Source organism: Coccomyxa subellipsoidea, assembly GCF_000258705.1.
Source record: "Coccomyxa subellipsoidea C-169, whole genome shotgun sequence".
Taxonomy (NCBI): domain Eukaryota; kingdom Viridiplantae; phylum Chlorophyta; class Trebouxiophyceae; family Coccomyxaceae; genus Coccomyxa; species Coccomyxa subellipsoidea.
Genome location: NW_005178038.1, coordinates 1,001,419 through 1,022,987, shown reverse-complemented (window position 1 = coordinate 1,022,987; position 21,569 = coordinate 1,001,419). Strand labels below are relative to the sequence as shown.

The 21,569-nt window shown below is 55.4% G+C and overlaps 3 protein-coding genes across 3 annotated transcripts; 2 read left to right on the top strand and 1 right to left on the bottom strand.

The window, feature by feature from the left end:
* Window positions 1–169: 169 nt before the first annotated feature.
* On the top strand, window positions 170–10,992 carry COCSUDRAFT_28229 (R1 protein; the record flags this gene model as incomplete). Its single annotated transcript, XM_005649057.1, has 24 exons — window positions 170–357; window positions 633–957; window positions 1,202–1,345; window positions 1,510–1,532; window positions 1,587–1,701; window positions 1,896–2,120; window positions 2,495–2,758; window positions 3,157–3,274; window positions 3,463–3,644; window positions 3,937–4,089; window positions 4,265–4,345; window positions 4,540–4,735; window positions 5,085–5,203; window positions 5,537–5,718; window positions 6,096–6,324; window positions 6,729–6,844; window positions 7,208–7,394; window positions 7,714–7,914; window positions 8,251–8,458; window positions 8,686–8,876; window positions 9,056–9,166; window positions 9,459–9,731; window positions 10,071–10,237; window positions 10,490–10,992. The coding sequence occupies 24 exons, from the start codon at window positions 170–172 to the stop codon at window positions 10,644–10,646; spliced, it is 4,155 nt and encodes a 1,384-aa protein (XP_005649114.1). The 3' UTR covers window positions 10,647–10,992.
* An 897-nt stretch (window positions 10,993–11,889) lies between these two features.
* On the top strand, window positions 11,890–12,350 carry COCSUDRAFT_83654 (hypothetical protein; the record flags this gene model as incomplete). Its single annotated transcript, XM_005649449.1, has 2 exons — window positions 11,890–12,147; window positions 12,330–12,350. The coding sequence occupies 2 exons, from the start codon at window positions 11,890–11,892 to the stop codon at window positions 12,348–12,350; spliced, it is 279 nt and encodes a 92-aa protein (XP_005649506.1).
* An 822-nt stretch (window positions 12,351–13,172) lies between these two features.
* Window positions 13,173–21,090, bottom strand: COCSUDRAFT_65423 (tRNA-guanine transglycosylase; the record flags this gene model as incomplete). Its single annotated transcript, XM_005649056.1, has 18 exons — window positions 13,173–14,303; window positions 14,592–14,667; window positions 14,840–14,952; window positions 15,132–15,207; window positions 15,444–15,550; window positions 15,682–15,757; window positions 16,041–16,163; window positions 16,517–16,603; window positions 16,974–17,166; window positions 17,539–17,989; window positions 18,607–18,740; window positions 18,869–18,984; window positions 19,023–19,179; window positions 19,361–19,557; window positions 19,727–19,940; window positions 20,189–20,261; window positions 20,516–20,710; window positions 20,906–21,090. 18 exons carry the CDS (start codon window positions 21,088–21,090, stop codon window positions 14,186–14,188), a joined length of 2,691 nt encoding a protein of 896 aa, XP_005649113.1. The 3' UTR covers window positions 13,173–14,185.
* Window positions 21,091–21,569: the final 479 nt, after the last annotated feature.

The following is a 21,569-nucleotide window of genomic DNA, read 5'->3' as shown; positions in this document are numbered from 1 at the left end:
GTCCAGGTGCTTTAATACATCCCACATTCTCAAGGCACTTCCTGGTCGCTCGTGGTTCCTCACTTGTGTGAACAGGACTGCCTGCATCTCATGTGCTCATAAGCAATGCTGTTTACTCAACTGAAAAGCCCAATTCACCGCATAATGCAGTTTCAGCTTGAAAATGGAGATGGCGGCGATCAGACAGTGCGTCTGCACACCTCGCTTCCCGGCAAGATCCTGTTGCACTGGGGAGTCGAGGGCGGCGCCAACTATCAGGGCGGCTGGAGGCTACCCGGCAACGAGGCTTGGCCCGAAGGCACTGTTCAATACAAGGACCGCGCCCTGCAAACGCCCTGGAAGTGAGCTCCTCCAACAGTGCACCTTCGTACCCACACCTTGCTTATGCTCCCCTTCATGATACGTGCCACTTCATTCAATGTCCTGTCACTTATTTTCAAGGAGAAGGGCACAATTGTGTCTATATTGTTTCCTATTGGAGCTCTGCTGCACGGCAGGCCTTCAGTGCCATGTGGGCTGTTTACAGCTTCTCAGCCGTGGCCGTTCACGTCAAAAATCGCACGGCACATGGGGAATGTCCATCCACTGATTGAAACCCACCACAAGTTCCAAGGCTGCACGTGCAAATGCAGGAAGGCTCCAGACGGCGGCCAGGTGCTGACGCTGCACCTGAGGGGGCCAGAGGCCTCAGACTACCTCAACTTTGTGATCAAGGACGAGTCCACGGGCACCTGGTACGACCAGTACGGATCCAACTTCAAGGTGGCGCTGCGCCTGGCCCTGACCAGCCAGGCCTTTGACGAGGACGATGACTCACCAGCTCAAATTCCCGACAGCGAGCTGCCCGAGCTGCCCACAGAGCTCTGCGGCATCTGGTCCTACATCAAGTGGGAGACTGCTGGCTGCCCGCAGCGCAACCAGCATGAGGCTGACGAAGAGTACCAGAAGGCCATTAAGGTGGGGTGTCATGCCGATTTGGTTTTGAAGTTGCAATAAAAAACAACATGTGATTATCAAACCCTGTGCCTTGGGCTTCCTGAATAGAGTCATCAAGCTGCTGCTGTCTGCCGCATCCTTACCAATGGGCTTGATGTGTTGCCCACCTGTTGAAATACAAATTCTCAAGTAATCTTGCATGCCCATGTTAGAGAAAGCAGGGGATTACACTGAGAAGCTTATGGGGCTTCTGTGTGCACGACAGGAGCTGCAGTCGTACCTCAGGAAAGGCATCCAGCTGGATGAGCTCTGGCGGGTGGCTCGTGGGGAGATCCAGTACAAGGAGTTCTCCTCCTCACAGGGAGGAAATGGCGCCGTGCCTGCCCCACCCAGCGTCCCAGAAGAGCTGGTGCGCTGCCAGATCTCTCTGCCCTCTTAGTCACCAGACGGCTCACCTCCTAATTCTGTGCACTTGTCATGCTCCTGGAGCATCATCCTGGTTATAAAGCTTTCTTCTTGGTTTGATGTGAATGGAAGTAAGTGGAAGTGATCCTGTGGGACATGCATGGGCAGGTCGGCATCCAAGCATACCTGATGTGGGAGGCGGCCGGCAAGCCGGACGGCGCGGACTTTGCTGGCGATGCGCGCAGAAGCCTGGAAGCCCAGTTGTCCAGCGGCATGTCTGTGCAGCAGCTTGAGAAGTCGCTGAAGGAGCCGCAGGCACCGCAGGTTACAAATTCACTGCCCCATGCTCCTTCAGCACCGGTGGAATATCCCTCACAGATGTCTGCCTACGTATAGCAGGACCCCTGGTTTGGGGGACATCTGATTTCCTGCTTTCGACAGCCTTCAAGATCATGGATGCACCATATGCAAGATGACAATTCTGAGCAAGCTGTGTCATGATGCAGCAGCAGGAGGAAGCACCACAGGAGGAGGCTCCACCCAAGCAGGAGGAGCAGGCACCGCAGGCAGAGCAGAAGGTCGAGGCGCCACCGCCGGCACGGGAGGAAGGCGGGCAGACGGAGCTCGGGGAGAGCATGGGCGTGCGCGTGATAAACCCGCTGGACTTTGTGAAGAAGGCCCCGCCGCTGCTGAGCCAGGCCAAGAAGAAGGCCCCCGAGCGCGCCCTCGGCCGCCTCGAGGACGCAGCCGCGCGCGATGAGACCTGCGTCTGGCACAGGGTGAGCGCCCCGCCTGCTACGGTGCCCCAGTACTATCTGCGTATTCATGGTCATCCGTGAACAAATCTGTGAACAAATGACCTCAATTTGGGGCACCCTGTTACAGCATCCACAGCAGGAACAAGTAAGAGACCGGCCTAGCTCGGATCTTGATTACTTGCAGCACACTATTGAGCTCTGTTATCTGCCGCGCCCGATCGTCGCAAGCCCACGAAAATATTGTGTGGAGGTTTCATGGGGACATGGCCTTGGCCATCTGGAAGGTTAGAACATGCACGAAACTTTAAATGCAATGTTTGCAGTGAGCCTTCTGCTGGCGTAGACAAGGTACTCTGCAGTTGCAGTGCTCTTGAGTACTGCAAGTTGGTGTGCAGACGTACAATATGGGCAACAAGACGGAGATGCTGGTGGCGGTGCGGGCGCCAGAGGGCAAGAAGGGCCCCACCCAGGTCACCCTAACAACTGATCTCCCCACGGACGCCTTCCTGCACTGGGGCATTAAGAAGGGCGGCGGCTCCGACTGGCTCGCGCCGCCGCAGGAGATCTGGCCCGCTGACTCAGCCGTCGCAGAGGCCAACGCCGCCGCCCTTGACACCCCCTTCCTGGAGTCCAGCGACGCCGACACGCAGAACATCACCGTGAGCCCCTCGCCAACCCTGCTCTTCTCATGCCCTGCTTTGCGGGGCCCGTTTCTGAGTCCAAAGACCCTGACATGCAGAACGCTACCTTGAGCACCTCCTGACAACGCTGCTCTTCTCGTGCCGTGCTTCCGCTTCAGAGGCGATTGGACACTGCGGTATTTCTCGTATGACCAGCATGCAGGGCATGTTTTGGATCTATATGGAAATAAAAGCAAGGTCACATGGACTAACAATGCGCGACCTTGACAGACTTCCATCAGAAATGGGCGCGCACTTGACGGCCAGCATTATTGGACAGCAGTATCTATCCTCTCATCAGAAATGTATCTGCAGAGAGCCTGAAGTATTGGAGATGGCTTGGCGTTCTGCTGATTGGATTTGTGTAATGGCTCCAGGTGGGCAGTGATCAGGTGAAGCTGAAGCGCGTCAAGGTGGACATCCCTGCTGGGCATGACCTGTCCGGGCTGACCTTTGTGATCCGGAGTGGTGACTCCACTGCCTGGTGGCGTGATGGTGCGATTTCCTGGACACCCTGCCCCACAGACACAAGAATAAGACAACTCATGTGACAGCGATCCCTTGGGAGAAGATTGGCGAGTCCTTGTGGGATGACTGCTGGTTTACCGCCGCTCTGCATGCGTCCAAGAATTGCATGGGCGGTGTTACAAGGGCATGTGACATGTGTGGTGGCGTGCTGACAGGTGGCTCTAATTACAATGTGCCGGTGCCGGGAGCGGGGGGCTCTGTCGGCAAAGACAACGTGCTGGCGGGCTTTGAGGACGACCTCAGCCGCACCATTGTGGACCTGGAGGTCAATGCTGACCAGTGGACCCTCATGCACCGCTACAACAAGGCTGCCGAGCTCATCGAGCAGGCCCTGCAGGTGTGCCTCACTTTCCATCTCTATCTCAACGCTTGACACAAGCTAAAACAAATTGCATAGCCTCTCCTTTTGCTGCAGGTTTTTGGATAAGGCTGGATAAGCTCCACCTAGCTTGAACACAAGTCCCAGCAAGCCACCCGTCATATCTGTCCGTCTACACGCAACAGCAATTGAACCTGCGGTGCTCGCCTTGTTGGCACATGGTTCTTTTGAGGGTGGCGCTTGCCACCAGAACATCTCGCTGTCATTCGGTGTCAGGAATCTCAGCACAAACTGCAATTATATTGCGCAGGGTCCTGGCGAGGATGTGACGGACGCGATGGCGCGCATCTATGTGTGGCTGCGCTACAGCTCCTCGCGGCAGCTGACCTGGCAGCGCAACTACAACACCCAGCCGCGCATCCTGGGCGAGGCCCAAAAGAGGCTCACCGACACCATCGCCAAGGTGTGCCTTCACTCTTGCGTCACCTTTGCAAAAAAGCAGCACAGATCTGATGTTCTCAGGAGCCAGGCATGCCTTGCATGACAGCAGCAGGGAGCAAGGCAATAGTCATACGGCAAGGATGAGTTGCCATGCAAGCATTGGGCGGCACCTTACGGACATGCGCCGGCATGTGCAGGCACATGGGCAGACCGGGGGTGAGGCGCAGGAGTGGGTACGTGCCATGCTGGGCACCGTGGGGCGCGGCGGTAACGCACAGGTGTGTCCTTTATATATCCGTTTCAACCATTCACAAACAGCAGCATGCATGCATGCACATATGACCGTGTCATTGGTGTTGTGCTTGGTATGAATACGAGCAAGGAAGATGCTTTATTGACATTCTTAGGTTGCTATGCACTGTTTATAATCTTTGATCTTGAGTGATTGAATAAATATGATCATGGTGATCAGGCGGTGCGGGACGAGATCCTGAACATCATGCACCGCAACAACATCGGGGAGAAGCGGGGCACATGGATGGAGGACTGGCACCAGAAGCTGCACAACAACACCACACCAGACGACGTGGCCATCTGCGAAGCCTTCATCGCCTTCTTGGAGGCCCAGGGCGACAACGGCGTCTACTGGCGCGTCCTCTCCGACGAAGGTGCGCACTTTCGCCCCTCCACCGCCCCTGTTTCAAACGCCTGAGCACGCGGCAGGTCTGCACTGCTGCGTGCCTGCAGACAGCAGCAGCAGGGAGCCGGCAGCAGCAGGATCATCCAAAGCAGTGTGCCAAAGCAAGGCTTCCCGAGGGCAAGCAGGCTTCAGGAGGCGCATGTTGCCAGCTCTTCGGCTGCCAGGGCAGGAGCTGCAGGGCGTGATGGAGGACGTGATCTCATGCATATATGCCTCCAACACACAGTGCTTTGTCTGAAAGAGTACCATCGCAAGGGAATGTAAGAAAAGTAATAGTCCGCCAAGAGCATGCATGTGATGTGGCGGTGTGAGCGCAGGCATCACGAGGGAGCGGCTGGAGAGCTTTGACCGGCCGATCAAGGTGGAGCCGGAGGACTACCCCGACAAGCGCGACGCCCTCATCAGCGAGTTCCGCAATTACCTCGGCATCCTCAAGGTATTGCTGTCCTCCCATTCTTCAAGTACCACATCTTTTGTACTGATTCTCCACTAGACGCCCCAGGCTTGCCTGCTTGGTGTGATACGCACACGTGAAAGAATTGACACAATAGCGCCAACATTTGGCTCTGAACGCCCAGGCCTGCATGCATGCTCGAGGCTGCTGTGCTTCTACCATGACCCTCAAAGTCTGTCCCTGAGGACTGACGAGGGAATCCATGCTCCATGCATGCTGGCGATTTGCCTGTTATGGGTTTTTCCATGACCCCCAGATTCTGGTCTCTTGACAAGGGAAGTATGGTGTCCGGCGTGATGGGGTGTGCGTGCGCAGGCGGTGCACTCGGGGGCGGACCTGCAGGCGAGCGCGAAGGGAGCTTCTGGGGAGCTGCCGCAGGGGGCCAAGGAGCACCTGGGGTATGTGCTGACGCACGCGCAGGATCACATCATCCTGCCTCTCATGGAGAACGCCGTCGAGGCGCGCACGGAGCTGCAGCCCCACATCGCCGGCCACAGGTGCTGCCCCTCTTTCTGGCCCCAGGGGAGTGAAAGGGGCAGATCCTGTTTCTTCCCCTGCTGCCGCACCTCTCTTTGCACGATGGCCTGTGTTGATATGCTACGTATGAAGGCATCCCACATGTCAGCAACCAACTGCATTCTTTCCATGCAAATGACATTACGAACCTCAAGGAAAAGGGTTCGGCAATGCTCAAATGCAATGGCAATGGACTTCTGTTTTGGTCCATCAAGCGACAACACCCTCTGGCATACCTGTGGCTGGTACGGCTGTGGAGGTGCAGAAGACATTGCTTGCCTGGCGGCTGATCAAGAATGCGTTAATGGTGGAGAACCATGAGATCTTCTTGAGAATTTCTGTTGACAAATGTGCTCAGGGATCTGCTGTACCTGGACCTGGCGCTGGAGAACGTGGTGAGGGGCGCGGCCGAGCGCGGGTCGGGGGCGGCCGGCGCGAACGCAAGCGCGCTTGTGGGCCCGCTGCTGCAGAACCTGGTGCTGTCCACGGGGGACAACGAGGAGCTCTGCTACTGCCTCAAGGCCTGGCAGGCGCTGCCCTCCTCCCTGCGCCGCGGCGGCTACCCCTCCAAGGAAGATGCCCTCAAGGTCTCGTCCCACCAGACTTTGTGATTATTTTGCTGTATCTTTGTATAAAGAAGACCAAGGAAACACATCAGCACAACTGGAATGGAAGAGAGCCTGCCCACCTGCCGACGCCAAAGTAGGTGGGGTGTGTGCTTGGCGGCAGGAAAGTATGCAATTTCTGTTGTGCTGACGTGACGGGCATTTTCAGTCCAAAGGTTGACGGGTAAAGAGTGGGCATTGTTCGGCCCCTGGCAGGCTGTGTTATTTTCTTTGCTGTGCTGGACAGGAAGGATAGCGAGATGCTTGTGCCCATTGTTGGTGTGCTAGACGTGTGGGTCGATGCCTTTGCCTTAAGGGGAAAGTGTACACGCGCAGACCTTGAATGCACAAAGCTGACTGTGTTGTGTCTGTGGGCATGCATGCAGGCATCTGCGGTGGTGGACCGCATCCGCCGCGCACTGGCCACCACAAGCGACAACGTGTCCAGCCGCATCGGGCCCATCGCCAAGGCCTTCGGCAACGCCTTTGGCGTCGACGACTGGTCCGCTATCCCCATGCTGACGTTTAAATGACTCCAGCAATACACGAGCTCCTTTCACAACCCTTCTGCCTCACAGGAAAACATCAATTTCATTAAAGTCGATGTCCTAGACAAGACGGGGCGCCTGCATGCAGCAGGAACACGAGCTATTCCTGCCAGCCAGCAGACAAGCAGGGTCTTCTGGCGCAACTATCAAGCATTCATACATGCCATTGAAGAAAATCGCTGTCCCCTTCGTGGTAGCTGGTCACCAGTACTAAACCAGTTGTTGGAGCAAAGGGGCACAGCTGCGTCTCGGGGATTTGCGCTTTTTGCTCAACGGCAAATTTGCTGTCAGTTAAGGCGCTCTCTGGGCTGCGGCAGGTACGTGGAGTTATTCGCAGAGGAGGTGGTGAGGGGCGGGCCGGCGTTTGCTGTGAGCCTGGTGCTGAGCGCGCTGGAGCCGGCACTGCGCGCTGCCGCGGAGCTGGGCGCCTGGCAGATCATCTCCCCGGTCAACGCGCTCGGCCGCGTCGTCGTCGTGGGCGGACTGCACGAAGTCCAGGACGAGGTGCGCGCAAGATCCCCGTCTTACTCAGGATCGAGCAATATTGTTTTCAGTCTGGCTTGTGCACACGCCCTGCCAATCCAAGCAAGAGTCAGGGCTTGTGTGATTTGCTTCCAGAAGGATCTCCTTTTTTCAGCAAGAACGGCTTGAAGGCAACTTGATCACAGGCAGGACAGGAACCCCCAGCACGGGCTGCTATTAATGCGAGGGGCTGCATGCATGGATTAGCATGCTGTTCACAAGGAACTACATCCTAATGCCAGAATCCCCAGAACTTGAGATCATTTTAGTGATGTCTTCTGAGAATGTGATTGGCGGGCAGAGATACGAGGAGCCGACCGTGCTGCTGGCAAAGCGGGTGACCGGCGAGGAGGAGGTCCCAGAGGGCTGCGTGGCCGTGGTCACTCCAGACGCACCGGATGTGCTGAGCCATGTCAGCGTTCGCGCGCGGAACATGCGTGTTCTGTTCGCCATATGCCACGAGGAGCAGCCGCTGAAGGACATTGAAGCCCTCGACGGCAAGGTGACCTCACTCTCCGTCCATGCTGTGCTATGGATGCTTGCACATGAGCATAGATAGATGGAACCCGAGCTCGGTTGAGGAAGGCAGCACGTCATGCAGATCTTTGCATGCATGGGGTTGGGTTGGATCACTTTTGTGCCCTACGCAGTTCAGTCTGATTAGTTCAATAGATCTATACAGCATGCAGCAGGCTCCTCGGGCGCCATGCGCATCTCGTTGAAGGTGTAGTCCCAGATCTTCTCCGCGCCATCCCTGCAAAGACATATGCCTGTGCTTAGATTATAATTGGACAGCATGGGGACGTCAGAAAATAAAACAGCGATTGTGGCCCCTCAGGCGGTGTACTTTGAGACGACGGCAGCGGGAGGGGTGACGTGGGAAGAGGTGGAGGAGGCGCAGCTGAAGGGCGGGGCCGGCGGCGGCGGCGCGACGGAGCCGCGCAAGAAGCTGAGCATCAAGATCCCCAAGTGGTGCGGCAAGTGGGTTGTTTCCATGGACGAGTACAAGGACGGCGTTGTCGGCGCCAAGTCCAAGAACCTCGCCGGTGTGTTTCATTGTTCCTCTGCTCCTCATTGTTATGCTCATGCCTTTCCCTGTCTCGCATTCAAGGAAGCGCTCCATGCAGTATTTGGTCCAGGCAGTGCAATGCGAATGATCTTAGAGAGGCGTGTTCCCCATGCAAGAACGCGCGGCAAGTTGCCGGTGCAGTCTTTAATCCAGGCTGCGCCTTGCAAATGTGTTACTCAGCGGGAAGTGCACGTCCCTGTGCAGGCATGCGCGGCAAGCTGCCGGAGGTGATCAAGCTGCCGCCGTCAGTGACGGTGCCGTTCGGGTCATTTGAGGAGGCGCTGAAGCAGAAGGAGAACGGGGATGTCGCCAAGCGGCTGGAGGCGGCCGTCAAGGACATCCCCACCTCACATGCCGAGGAGCAGCTCGTCAAGTGCAGGGACATCGTCATGGAGGTGCCTCCTCCTTGCAACTTGTCCCTTGGTTCCTTAATCAGAGCAAGGACAGTTTCGATTATTAACTATGGTGGTTGTGTGCAGGTTGCCTGATGTCTGCATGCCATTTGCAGATACGGAGTACTGCGTTGACTTCAGGGAGTTATGATCGGGTTTAAATGAGGAATAATTGCGCACAGGTGGCGGTGCCGGAGCAGCTGCAGAAGGAGCTGAAGGCAGCCATGGAGAAGGCCGGCATCCCCGTGCCCGAGACTGAGGAGCGCTGGCAGCAGGCCCTGGCCGCCCTCAAGGTCCGCCTGCCAACTCACCTGCCACCACTAAGCCCACCACTGTAACCCACGTGCAGCTTCGTGCAGCCTTTTCAAGCTGCAGCCTACAGAAGAGCTCTGCTCTGTGCATTTGTGTCGATGCGCTGATAATCCGTTCTTACCATCTGCCTAGAAGCCATTTCTTGAGAGGAGGATTTCTTGTCATGCAGTGCTTGCACCAGTCTCAGACAGCACATTTTCCACGAAGCTCGCCTGTCAGCCAAAAAAACGAGGAAATGCAAGTAGATGAGGCTTTAAAACTGCTCGAACGCAGGGCGTGTGGGCGAGCAAGTACAACGAGCGCGCGCTGCTTTCCATGCGCAAGGTGGGCCTGGACTTCCGCGACCTGCGCATGGCCGTGCTGGTGCAGCGCGTGGTTCCGGCCGCGTACGCGTTTGTCATCCACACGCACAACCCCTCCACCGGCGCGGCCGATGAGGTGTACGCCGAAGTGGTGGCGGGCCTCGGGGAGTCCATCGTGTCCGGCCTCGTGCCCGGCTCCGCGCTCGGCTGCGTCGCCAAGAAGTCTGACCTCGGCAACCCCCAGGTGCGCAGCGGTTTATGTACTCGCAAATGCAGTTGCAGCAGCGACAATATGCATAGAGGTGCAGAAGCACTGACAAAATACCCAGTCGGGCAAAGGCCGGTTGAAACATCTGCAATGGCGAAGAGTTGCAGGCCACCTTTCTGTGGGATGCAGCGCCCCGATGCACGTCCAGCAGCCAAGCAATGTGGGACAACTCGGAAAGGGCTTTGTGTTCAGGTTGAACATTGTGAGTATTAAAGGGAAGCAATTGCTGGGAGATCCTGGTTTCAGCTGCTCAGCGAGTGGAGTATAGTGTGCGCAAGAGCGTGTGCTGAAGCTGGTGTGTTGATATGAGCGCAGGTGGAGATGTACCCAAGCAAGAGCGACGGCATGTTTGTGCCGGAGTCGCTGATTTTCCGCTCGGACTCCAACGGGGAGGACCTGGAGGGCTACGCTGGCGCAGGCCTCTACGACTCAATCACCATGGACACCACCGAGCTGCGCAAGGTCGACTATGCCTCAGACAAGTGAGTCACCCCTGCCCCGTCATTAGCCCGCAGTCACTGCTCTCTTTTTCCTCAATCGGTTATGCACCCATACTTTGCTGAGTGAAGTGCCTTAGCATCCGGCCTCCATGCAAGAAATCAGCGTGCACAAAATCATGTCGGTAGTGTTGATTGCGGTCTCTGACAGCAAGGCAAACCACTTCATGTGCTTTAAAGCGCAATCCGTGACCTTCTGCTCAGCAGCAGTGTGAAGCATGGATTGGTGTGGCGCAGGCTGATAGCGGACGAGGGGTTCAGGAAGGATCTACTGCAGCGGATTGCCGAGACTGGCGTGGCCATCGAGGACGCTCTGGGCAGTGCTCAGGATGTGGAGGGCTGTGTCGAGGCAGATGGCTCCATCACTGTGGTCCAGACCAGGCCGCAGATGTGAAGCAGCAGAGGGTGCACATATCCGTGCAAGCCAATGAAAAATGCTTGCGTTTGTACCAACAACGTCAGGATAAGGGACCGCTTGAACATTCTTTGGCCACTGGTTTCCCCAGAGGAAATGTTTGGCTTTTTATTTTTCGGGCTAGTGCAGCAGTGCTTCTGACTGCTGAGTCTGAAAATATTAATCAGGCTCGCATTGCCATACATCACTTCAGACAGAACCATTGTGTGACAGCGAATGATGCGCATGCTGTTGATGAGCATGACCACCGTGGCTGTGGTGACCAGTTTCAAACAATCAATGGCAGCGTGAATATCGTGATTTCAATTACAAATGATTGCTAAGGTAATGAAACTCGGTCTTCCTACTCACTCTGCCGCTCGGAAGGCTTTCCATGTCTCTATCTGCCGTTGGTTGCAGCGTTGAAAGATATCTGCACCTTCCATGAAATGCATGCTGTGGACCTGCCGCAGCTTCCTACATGAGGGAATCTGACGGCAGTTGCCACGTCTTCAAGGAGGACACAAGATGCTTTCACTAGTTTCCCTGACATTTGCAAATGCAGGTGTGCATTGATTCGGCACCGTGCAAGATCGAACTTCGCGGTGTTGATGTCGCGATGTCGATATAATGATCAGCACTAATCCAGCATGTCACTTTTAGTTGAGAACGGTGTATTGCTGCAGAGCAGCCCTATTACAGGTGCTGAAGTTCTTAAACATTATGAGCGAGGTCCCTACACTGCCTTCCTGGCGAAAGGCAGCGACTTCAAGGTATCCTGCCGTTACGTGATCTGGGATCTGTGACGACTCTGCCGCGCAGAAGGCAGAAAGGCCACTTGAAGAGCAGCATTGCTATCAACACTTATGTGTTCCGAAAACAAAAGTGCTGATGCTTGCAGATCTCATGCTGGGACCTCCACTGCAGGAGGCTGGCTCACTCTCTGAGGCGGATCCTTCCCACCTTGGAAGCAGCTTCTAGGTTGATCGTTTCTGGTCTCAATGATGCAGACACTATACAGCGACGCCAGAGCCTGGTTTGTCCACTGCTAAGGGCCTCCCTGGCATTGGCAGCTGGAGCAGGGCGGAACAAGTGTTGCACCACATGGAAAGTGGTGGTCCTTCTGCCAATCAAGAGGCAGCAGCTCCAGTCACAGACAGGTGCGCCAGATGCACGCAAGATACACCCCAGATCAAACGCCAGCAGTCATAAATTCCGCATGCACTGTTATGCATGAAGGCACATGACTAATGCAGGCGAGGTGGCACTCAAGGATGTGGTCGATGTAGTGGTGCACATGGCACCGGTGACTCAGCCGCTGGACAGTCCAGTCAGCGTGGCAGTGTCAGGACCTGGGCGCAAGGTGCCTGATGCCAAGGACTCTCAGTGGGCCAGGGACAGGCAGCCCTTGGAGGCCCAGCTGCCGGCAGGCGCCAGTGAGGGGCTGCTGTGCACCGATGATGGCGCTGTGCTGGAGTCCTTTGTCAGCAACTTCTTCGTTGTCAGGCGTGAGTCATGCTCTTCAGTTGCTGCTTAGTCGACAAGAACATCTGGGGCTCCGATGCCTGCTATGATTATAGCACTTCTGATGAGCGCATGTGGGTGAATGTAACAATCAGTGAATTCCTTATGGTGCAGATAGCCTCAGTGGGTGTACGGAAGTGCAGACGGCTGCTCCTGCAGAGGGCCTTCTGGAGGGAATAATGCGGCGCCAAGTCATACAGGTAGTCCTCACATAATGTCATGTTTTCCTCTATTCTGTCAAGCAAGCAAAATTGCATGTATGGAAGACAGTGAAAGACCGCATTAGCACCGCCAGCTGCATGCAAGTGTTTTCTGTGGTGGACACCTCCTTAACCAGGCGTGCAAGGAAGTGGGCGTCCGCGTGGTGAGCAGCGCGCCAAAGTTGCATGAGCGTGCCCTCTGGACGGAGGCCTTTCTCACAAACAGGTGCGCTTTCTTCAAGATTGCCGCCTTCCTGCTGCGCATGTCACAAATGTGATGACTATATAGACCAGACTAGTACAATTTTGTCACCGGTGGTCTTTTGTGGACCCGAAAGCTGGCCATCGGAACCAATCTGTAAGAACGCCACTGCCCTTCAACCCAAAATATTCCTATTGATGCTGGCCTGGGGCATGCTCATTGCTGCACAAGACATTCTGTCGGGCAAATTTGCAATCGTTATGGTTTTATTATTATCACACGCTGTTTCTGCCAAGAGGCAAGGTGCGTCCTGCAGACAAGCTGCAGTTGAAGGCTGCCACAATCCTACCCCTTGTTGGGCTCACCAACATCCAAGCAAGACCCAATCAATGGTGGGCATGGTGCTCAATACTGTTAAATTCCCCCGCCAACCGGTTGGCGGGGCCAATTTGCGATGTAGGGGACTTATTGCAGCGCACTGAGGCTAGCTGGTGTGTCCCCTGCAGCATCTGCGGCATTCGTCCCATCGAGAGGATCATTTGTCGGCGGCCTGAGGGGGGAGGTCACTGGGAGGCAGCATTCCCAGCAAACAAAGGGGAGATCACTCAGCAGCTGCGGGCCGCCCTGGCGGTCATACAGGAGCGCCCTCCAGAAACCTGCTATGGCCATTGCTGGTGATTTGCACCAACAGCGCCTACTCATGGACGCAAAGAAGCATCACCAGTGATGCCCTGGCTAACCAGTTTTTATGCATTCTAGACTCTGAGAGTTTCAATGTATTGATGTAGATAGCGAGTAGATAGACCACAGAGAACATCAGCCCGTCAGTCCCTGAGTAATGTATTTAAATAGAACGCGCCCATTTGTCTGGTTGTCTTGCATGCCAGGTTTTTGATTCCCCAGGTGCTGAGAAGTCCCAGATTTGCATGGTCAATAGCGTATTGCTTTGCATCCAAAAGCCGCTATTGATATTCTGTTTCTTGGCGTCTATGCACATTTGCATTGCGTACATCTTGGGACAAGTTATTCTGGACTGAACTAGAATTGCAGGCCTTGTGACATGACTGCTGGACCCGCCTTACATATGCATTGTAGATATGATTGATATTTTTTGTCAATCTTCCTCGACACTGCTTGATATGATAGCGCTGTCATGTTGACCATCTTGACAGATGAGGGATCACATGCATGCATTCAAATTTGTACCAGCGCTGTGCACAAAGTATCGAGCCCTTTCCTGGAGGGAGAACAAACAGCTGGTACCCTACTAGAGCTAAAATCACTGTGCTGATATGCAATAATGCACACGGCATGTCACACCCAATCTTCTAGTCCAGACATTGCCAAATGCAAGCCGCATGTTCCTCAAAACAAGTCGCCAAAGCCAAAGATCTATTACGGAGCCAAAGGTTGCCTGAAGTACAAGGCAGAGTTCGATGCTCCGTGGTGGAGACACATCATCATGCATGCAGACACGGCCATGGCCGGAACGGAGATTTTCTTTCTGGGTCGGAGCTGCCATGTCACTCCTGGAGAGCAATCAAGGCTCACTCGCGGTGAATTAACGAATTGCGTGCTGGGACCGTCACAGCCTCTGACCCTGTTGACTGCATTCACCAGTCCAGGTCGGCTGGCACGCTGGGCTTGAAGGAGTCGCGCTCGGTCCAGCCGCTGGAGGATCCTCCGCTTGAGGGGCCACGGGCGCCGCGGGGAGGACCGGCCTCCGCAGGCCTGAATGCACACAACCCCTCAGCACACCTGCTTAACTCACTTGTGTTCCTCGAGACCTGGACTCCTTCAGGTGACCCTGACACGTACACATGACCTCAAAGGGGGGCACATTTTTGCGTGCCATGCATAGCAGGGATGCTTGACAACGGTCCAAGGCCCGGGCACTTCGCAAGTAGAGCGCAAACAGAGGCAGATTTTAAGATCCTGTGTCCATGTCCACAGTACCTGGTTATTCCAAGGGGACTTCAGGGCAAGGAAATCAAAGCGAGGTAAAACGGTGATGCTGACCTGGGGAAGTTGCAGCGGAAGCAGTCGGCCCTGGAGGCAAAGTTGTGGCCGTTGCACTCGGGGCACATCCAGTCACCTGCACAGCCAGCGCTCCCCAGTCAGACAATGGCATTCTCACATCTGGTCACCAGAAATTGAGATGCATGCACTGAGCTCCGAAAGAAATCTAGGTATTCAGCTTGTGTACATGTACATTGATGATCAGACACATGCGAGAATGTGGCATGCCAAGTGTGCTGCAGCTTCACCTGGCTTCATGGCGGGCGCCTCGCGCCTCGGCCCGTCCCTGAAGTTGTCCCTCTGCCCGTAGCGGGGGCCCGAACTGAAGCGGGACTCCGGCACTGGGCCAGCGCTCTCAGGCCTGCACGACCATCCCCCCCTCAGATCTGAACCACTACAGGGAACCTCAGGGGACGAAAGGGATGTCAAGGGAAATGTGAGGAGCTGAAAAGGTTCAGTGCGTGATGCCTCAGCAAGACAGGCGCACACTACAGTTGCATGTAAAAACTGTCATTGTTTGTGGTTGTGAGCGGGCGTTACCTGGGCTCGTTGCACTGGAAGCACTCCGTGCGGCGCGCAAAGTTGTTGGCATTGCACGCCGGACAGGGCCAGTCACCTGCAGCCATCAGCGCAGGCCATCAGCTTTGAACAATGTGTGCTCCATGCTTACTATAGTAGTCAAACCAAACCCCTAAACCATCCTGCAGGCTCAAAGATAATTACTCATTGGGGTTTATAGTGTGACTACTACAGTATTATTCGCACAAACACCACCTCAAGCATGTCACATTCCCCTGCAAGCCGAGGCTTTGCAGAAGCTGTGCAAGTATAGTTTGAGGCAGGCATGCGCACCGGCCCTGGCCTCGAAGGTGCGGCGCTCGCCGAAGGGCTCCTGGTCCCGGCGCACATAGCGGTCCCCTCCGCGCTGTTGGCCGCCAAACCTGGTCGCGTCCTCCGGCCTGCACGCAGAAGAATACGGGACTTCACTCCCCAGAAGCCCGTGTATTCGGGGTATTTAATTCGCAGCTGTGGGTGGCGGCAGCTGGGAATTGCAGGCAGCAGCAAGAGGCAGGGAAGAGCGGAGGCGCACCTTCCAGCGTCGCAGCGGAAGCACTCGGTGCGGCGCGCAAAGTTCTGCGCGTTGCACTCGGGGCACAGCCAGTCGCCTGCGCAGCACCGGTCACACATCATGAGCCATCTGTAGCCCCTCTTCTCAAGCTCACATATGCAATGCTCAACAGACTTGGCCCACCAAACATGTGGCAAGCTCACAGGTGACATGCTTAAAAATAATTGGCCCATGCAAATATCAGGGAAAATATATAATATATATATCAACTGTGGTGCAGATCAAGCATGGAGGGGAGGGCACACGCTAATCGGGCACGCTAGCACTTGGTAACGACGCAGCACTGAATGCAGGTGAGGGGAGTGAGTTCGGCACAGTACCTGGGCGGAAGTCGCCGCCGGTCTCCCTCTCGCGGAAGAAGCCGGCGCGGTTGTCGCGGCGCTCCGGGTACTGCGAGCGCGGCTGCGCGGCGATCTCCGCCTCACGCGCCTCCTGAGCCGCCTCTGCAGTGACCACAGCACAGCACACTATCAATCACCACACCAAACTGGTACTCTCTGCTCTGAGTGCTACCGCAAAAGTGTGGTTGCCACCAGCAGGTCGGCAGATGGCTGGATCAAGCAAGGCTGTCTTATTGGAGTCTGTACAACAGCAGCTTCCGAAGAACAGCTGCATTTGATGAAGAAGAGAGACAAGCAGGTGCACGAAAATAATCCCTCTCCAGCTCCAAAAAACAAGAGAGAGGCATCCGAGGCAGGCTTGCAGATCCCCAAATCAGCGAATGCACAGTGCTGAACAGCAACATTGAGAAGCACGAGCAACATATGTTTCGAAAGCGGGTGAGAGTATAGCGCACTGGCTTTGGTGAGGGCCTCCTCCTCGGGCTCTGCACCCAGCACAGCGATGACGTCCGGCAGGAGGGCGTTCACAGCCTTGACGAAATCTGCACAGACACAACAGACAGCCATTAGCATGCAGTGCACCCCGTCCAGTGTACCCAGTGCAACACCTTCCAATTGGGAAAAAATCAATTTAGAAATATCTCGATCTTCAAGACACAGATCGCAATCTCCTGTATTCAAGGTTGAGTCCATCAGACTGCTGGGACATCACAGGGAAGACTAGGGAAGCACAGGGGTGACTAGGGATGCATGGGCACCACTACAAATTCATAGACTGATAACGGCCATGACATCAGAAAAGGACCCCACCCGTAGCACCACACATTGACACTCCAGCTTTGTTCGGCAGCATTGAGGTCATCCCTCAGGGTTGATATGACTACACATGCACTGGGGAAGCTTCCCGCGCACCTGGCTTCAGCGGGGCGACCCCAGAGCCGACTGCGACGAGTTCCTGGGCACGCTTGGAGTCAAGCGAGCAGGCGACGCGCGCGCACAGCAGCATGCGCACCAGATCCTGCGTCGTGGCCTGCCCGCCCCTGCCCACGCCCAGGTCGGTGCCCTCCACAAAGGTGGCCACCAGCCGCTCCTTCGCGTTCTCGATCTGCACCGCAACAGCGATGCATGCGTCAGCACAAAACAATCCCCTGTCTCATCATCAATGATATGTGCCGTCTCAGCAGATGCAGTATGTCAATGCATGGAGGCAAAGATATTCCCGGAGGCTGGCTGATGATGCAGTTGCTGGATGCACTCTGTGTGCAAAGGTTGCATGCATGTCTTTTCGTTGGAAAACAATACCTGCGGCCATGATACAAAAGCCAACAAAAGAGACGAGACTGGATAATGCATGCAGAGATGCAGCAAGACAGGAAGAAATACTTAAGGAGCACATCTCACGCATGAAGTCTGAGTTGAGTCAGAAGGCAACTTATCAAATTGAACAAGTCCCTACGGTTAGGCTTTGGCGGCACACCTTGCGGTCAACGTAGGGCAGCTCAGTCTTGCTCAGGGTCACCAACTTGTCGACAGGCACACTGAACAAGATGTCGATGCGCTCACGAGCAGCCTGCAGGCTGGCGCGCTTGACGGCCCCAATCTCAGAGCGTTTGCTGTTGGGCACAGTCTGTTCAGGCCTGTCTGCAAAGAAGCCCTTCTGGGTGAGGACGTCCGAGTACTGCGACCACAGGCTGTTGAACTGCTCCCAGACCGGATCTAAGTGGACTGATGCCGCTGTAGCCTCGTCCGTCTCTGTCTCAGCTGGAGCTGCTGCCTCCGCTGGTGCTTGATCACTGATGCTGGCCTCTGCTGCTGGCTCATCGGCTGTCACCTCGTCTTCCAGCACCGTAGCAGCACGTGCAAACACATCGTCCGCCCGCTCTTCAGTTGAGACAGAGCCAGCAGTTGTCAAGCTGCGGTTGCTGTAGCTGCCAAGGATCCGAGCGCGCGCCGACAGAGAGGCGGGTGCAAAGTGGTGACATCCATGCACTGCTGATGTGACAATTGACGATGAAGTACGACCATGGAATTGCGTGAGAAGGGCAACTGCCCTGGTTACAACCCTGCGTGCACTCATCTTTCCTGTGCACTGAGCAGCACTGAAGTTCATTTCCTAGATGCAAATGAGCTACTTAGGACATACGTTACTTTCTCATGCAATTCACAGACACAAATTATACAATCTAAGGAGATAGTTCCAACAAGAAGTATCTGCAGCCGGCTTCATTTACGGAACGATCGCTAGTTCCGGAACACCCAATCCCTTGCGGGCAGCTTGGGCAGGCAAATGTGGGCAGCACTTCAGCAAGGGGGTTTGCAGCAAAGGATGCCATATGAAACTACTTATTTTCTTCTTATTTTCCATTCCATCGAGGCCATTACATATACATATATGAGCTGCCACTGGGGGCGAATAATGCGTGAAAAAAATCAAATGCCACAGATCAGCCTTTTTCAGTGCAGGTGCCGTGTCGTTGCCATTGGCAATCATACAAATATATGAAGCCTGGGAGTCTACATCTTCTGCATCTGGTGCAGCCGCTACGTAGCAGATCCAGAAAGGGCTCTGCGCTCCAGAAATGCCAGTCGGTCTTCAGCAAAGGTCCCAGCAACAATGGCCCGCCTGGCATCAGCAAAGAAGCCCAAGTAGTTCTGCGAGTTGTGGATCTCCAGGAGCACCTGCCAGAGCATCAGCTTTATCAAACACCCCTCAAAGTGGGTTCTAATGATGCATGCGCATGCAGCTAAATCAAACAGAACTCTCCCACAGCCACCAGTGATAAGTTTTGTGGAAAGTCACAGCACACCTGCGCGAGCATCTCATTGGCATTGAGCAGGTGGTGGATGTATGCACGGGTGTGGCGGCGGCATGTGTGGCAGGAGCAGCCCGGGCTGAGCGGCCTCGTGTCTCGCCTGAACCTGTCTGAATGCATAATCATTGTCGTGTCATCAGCGCCCCACTCCTGGGCCTCTCTGGCAGCCCCTGCACCGGCTTGCTGACTGCGCTCAAGTGCAGAAGCGCCCTCAGAGGCCTGGCTGCTGTGAGCTCTGCCTCTGCTGCCTCTGCTGCTGGCAGGGGTGGGTCTACCTGCTCCTTCACCCAGACCAGCCGGTGATGCTGCAACAGCTGATCCGGGCTGCATAGCCTCTTGCTTCAGTGGCACATCACTTCCCCCCGATGGGGAAAGCGAGGCATGATCTTCATTTCTTCCCTGAGGTGCTTCCCTGCTGACACCCTGATGACCAGCGGCTTCTGCGGCACCTCTCCTCCGATGTAGCATGCCATGATCAGGGGACACATGCCGCGACGTGGGCTCCGGCTGAGACAGCACGCTGTGGGTCTGCTCTGCCTGGATCGGCGCATGCGCGCCGGCTTGGCCCCTGTCGCACTCGCGCAGAAGCAGCGCAGCTCCGGCGGCTGTTGCGCGCACCGCGTAGCTGCCATCTATGACATCCACCCCGGCTGTCATTGCATCCAGCGCATCCTCTGGAGTCCCTGCATTGCAAACAAGGGCCCCCAATCTCACCACCTTTCACACTTGTGGTTCTTTTTTCAAGTTTCTCCCCCATCTCTCCTTCTCAGCAGCCAGATCATACACAATGGATGTGCGTGATTCACCAGAGAGCCAGAGTGGCATAGGCCATTCAATCTATAAGGTGCTTACTTGCTCCGGCAAGGAGAAATCGCGGTAGGTGGCTGGGCAGCTCAGCAACTGTGGCCTCCATCAGGGCCGCGCGCTCTTCGCGCGACTCCCCGGTTCCCAGACCGGCTAATGAGAAGCCGGCGACGCCCGGGCGGCTGGCAGCCTCCGCCGCGCACCTCTGCCGCTCAAAGTCGTAGCCGCTGCCCTGTATGGATGCCAGCACTGCGCTGCTGCCCTGCAGTATGAACATATCTCAGTCAAGACTCCACAAGCTAACCAGCATCTGAGATGCTCCATTTGAGTGCCTGCCAGCCAGAGCCAGCAAACACACACATCGCTTCACAAATGCTTGCAGCATCAGAGTAAATGATGCCTGATGCTGGTGGGTGGGTGGGCACGTTAAAGGTTCACCTTCGCAGCTAGGCATTGGTCCAGCCAACTCAGGGTTCTGTCAACCGACAGGGCCGCCCTGCGATGACTCACTTTCGCGCTCGGCACCTCATCCGACAGCGCTGCAAAGTAGTCTGGCGCGAGCGCGCTCACCACGTCCAGATACCTGCATGCACCCTGCGCCTCATCGTACTCGCAGCAACTCTTAAGCTGATTTTACCATGTGAGCATGCAGAGCACAACAAGCACCAGGGGGCGACAGCAAAACTATGTCTGATATCAAATTGCGTCCACCTTGATCAGCATGCAAAGCATAAGAAGCACCACAGGAATTCAAGCAACACTATGTATGGCGCCAGGCAGATAGGGAATAGAAATTCGGAGTGCTTCTGAGGAATTCAGAGACGGGGGGGTGCACACCTGCCGACGGGCATGTCATGATGGCCGCTGTGAGTGGTGACTCGGATGCCGTCATCTGCACCAGACTTCCAGCGCTGGATGCCATAGGTGAGCGGGTCCCGTGGGGATGCAATGAGCGTGCAGCCCTGCAGCGCGAAGAATTCATGAGCGCCGGCGCCAAACTTGCGCAGCACGCCGGGCCCGGGGCTCTCCAGGCTGCATGCATGCACATACAGCATCCCTCAGGGCACCCAATCCAGAGCTGCTTCTCCTCTGCTATCAGTGGGCTTCCAGCTAAAGGAGCTTTCCTCACTGCGCTTCGGTAGAGGCCAATGAATATTCTGCTTCATGACCATGTGAAGGTATCAGAGTAGTCGCTGTGAAGTGCATCGATGTGTAGGAGGGACTCACAATTGGCTGGCGTCCAAGTGCAGTGTGCGGGCTTCGGGCCCCATGGAGTCAAGCAAGTCCGGCGTGAGGCTCAGAGGGGACCCTCTAAAGGTGTACAGAAGGGCTGCCGGGGTGGCAACCCTGTGCTGGTTGGCAGTCAGAGTTCCAGTGCGAGCCTTTCCGTCGGTACCACTGACCTCAAACATGGATGCATGAGCGTGCTGCAGCGTGGATCCCACTGAAAAAGTTGTCAGTGTGCGTCTGGAAGACAGCCTTGCACTCAGGAATTGGCAGTACTGGCGCAAAGAGCTCACATGAAGTATTCCAACCTGGCAGATCATGCACCCAAGGTTGCTAAATTAGAAGATATAGTATGCACCATGATATCCATTTCACTCAGGCAGTGGAGAAATGACATCCAAGCATTCGTCAGTAAAGTTCTACATCAAAAAGACAAATGGTGAAGGACTGAAGGATACTTGATGGATAATATTATTCAGTGTCGTTTTTGACGACACAGTACTCAAAGAAAGTAGTATCTGGGAATGATTTAGACAAGAAATCACCAGAAACGTTCAGGAAAGCAAATAGATGTCGATGTGGCACACGTGATCCAGAGTTGTCCGACGTGGCCTTGACCTTTCTCGTTTACTTCGGCTCCTCTCGGACATTTAAAGAGGTAGCT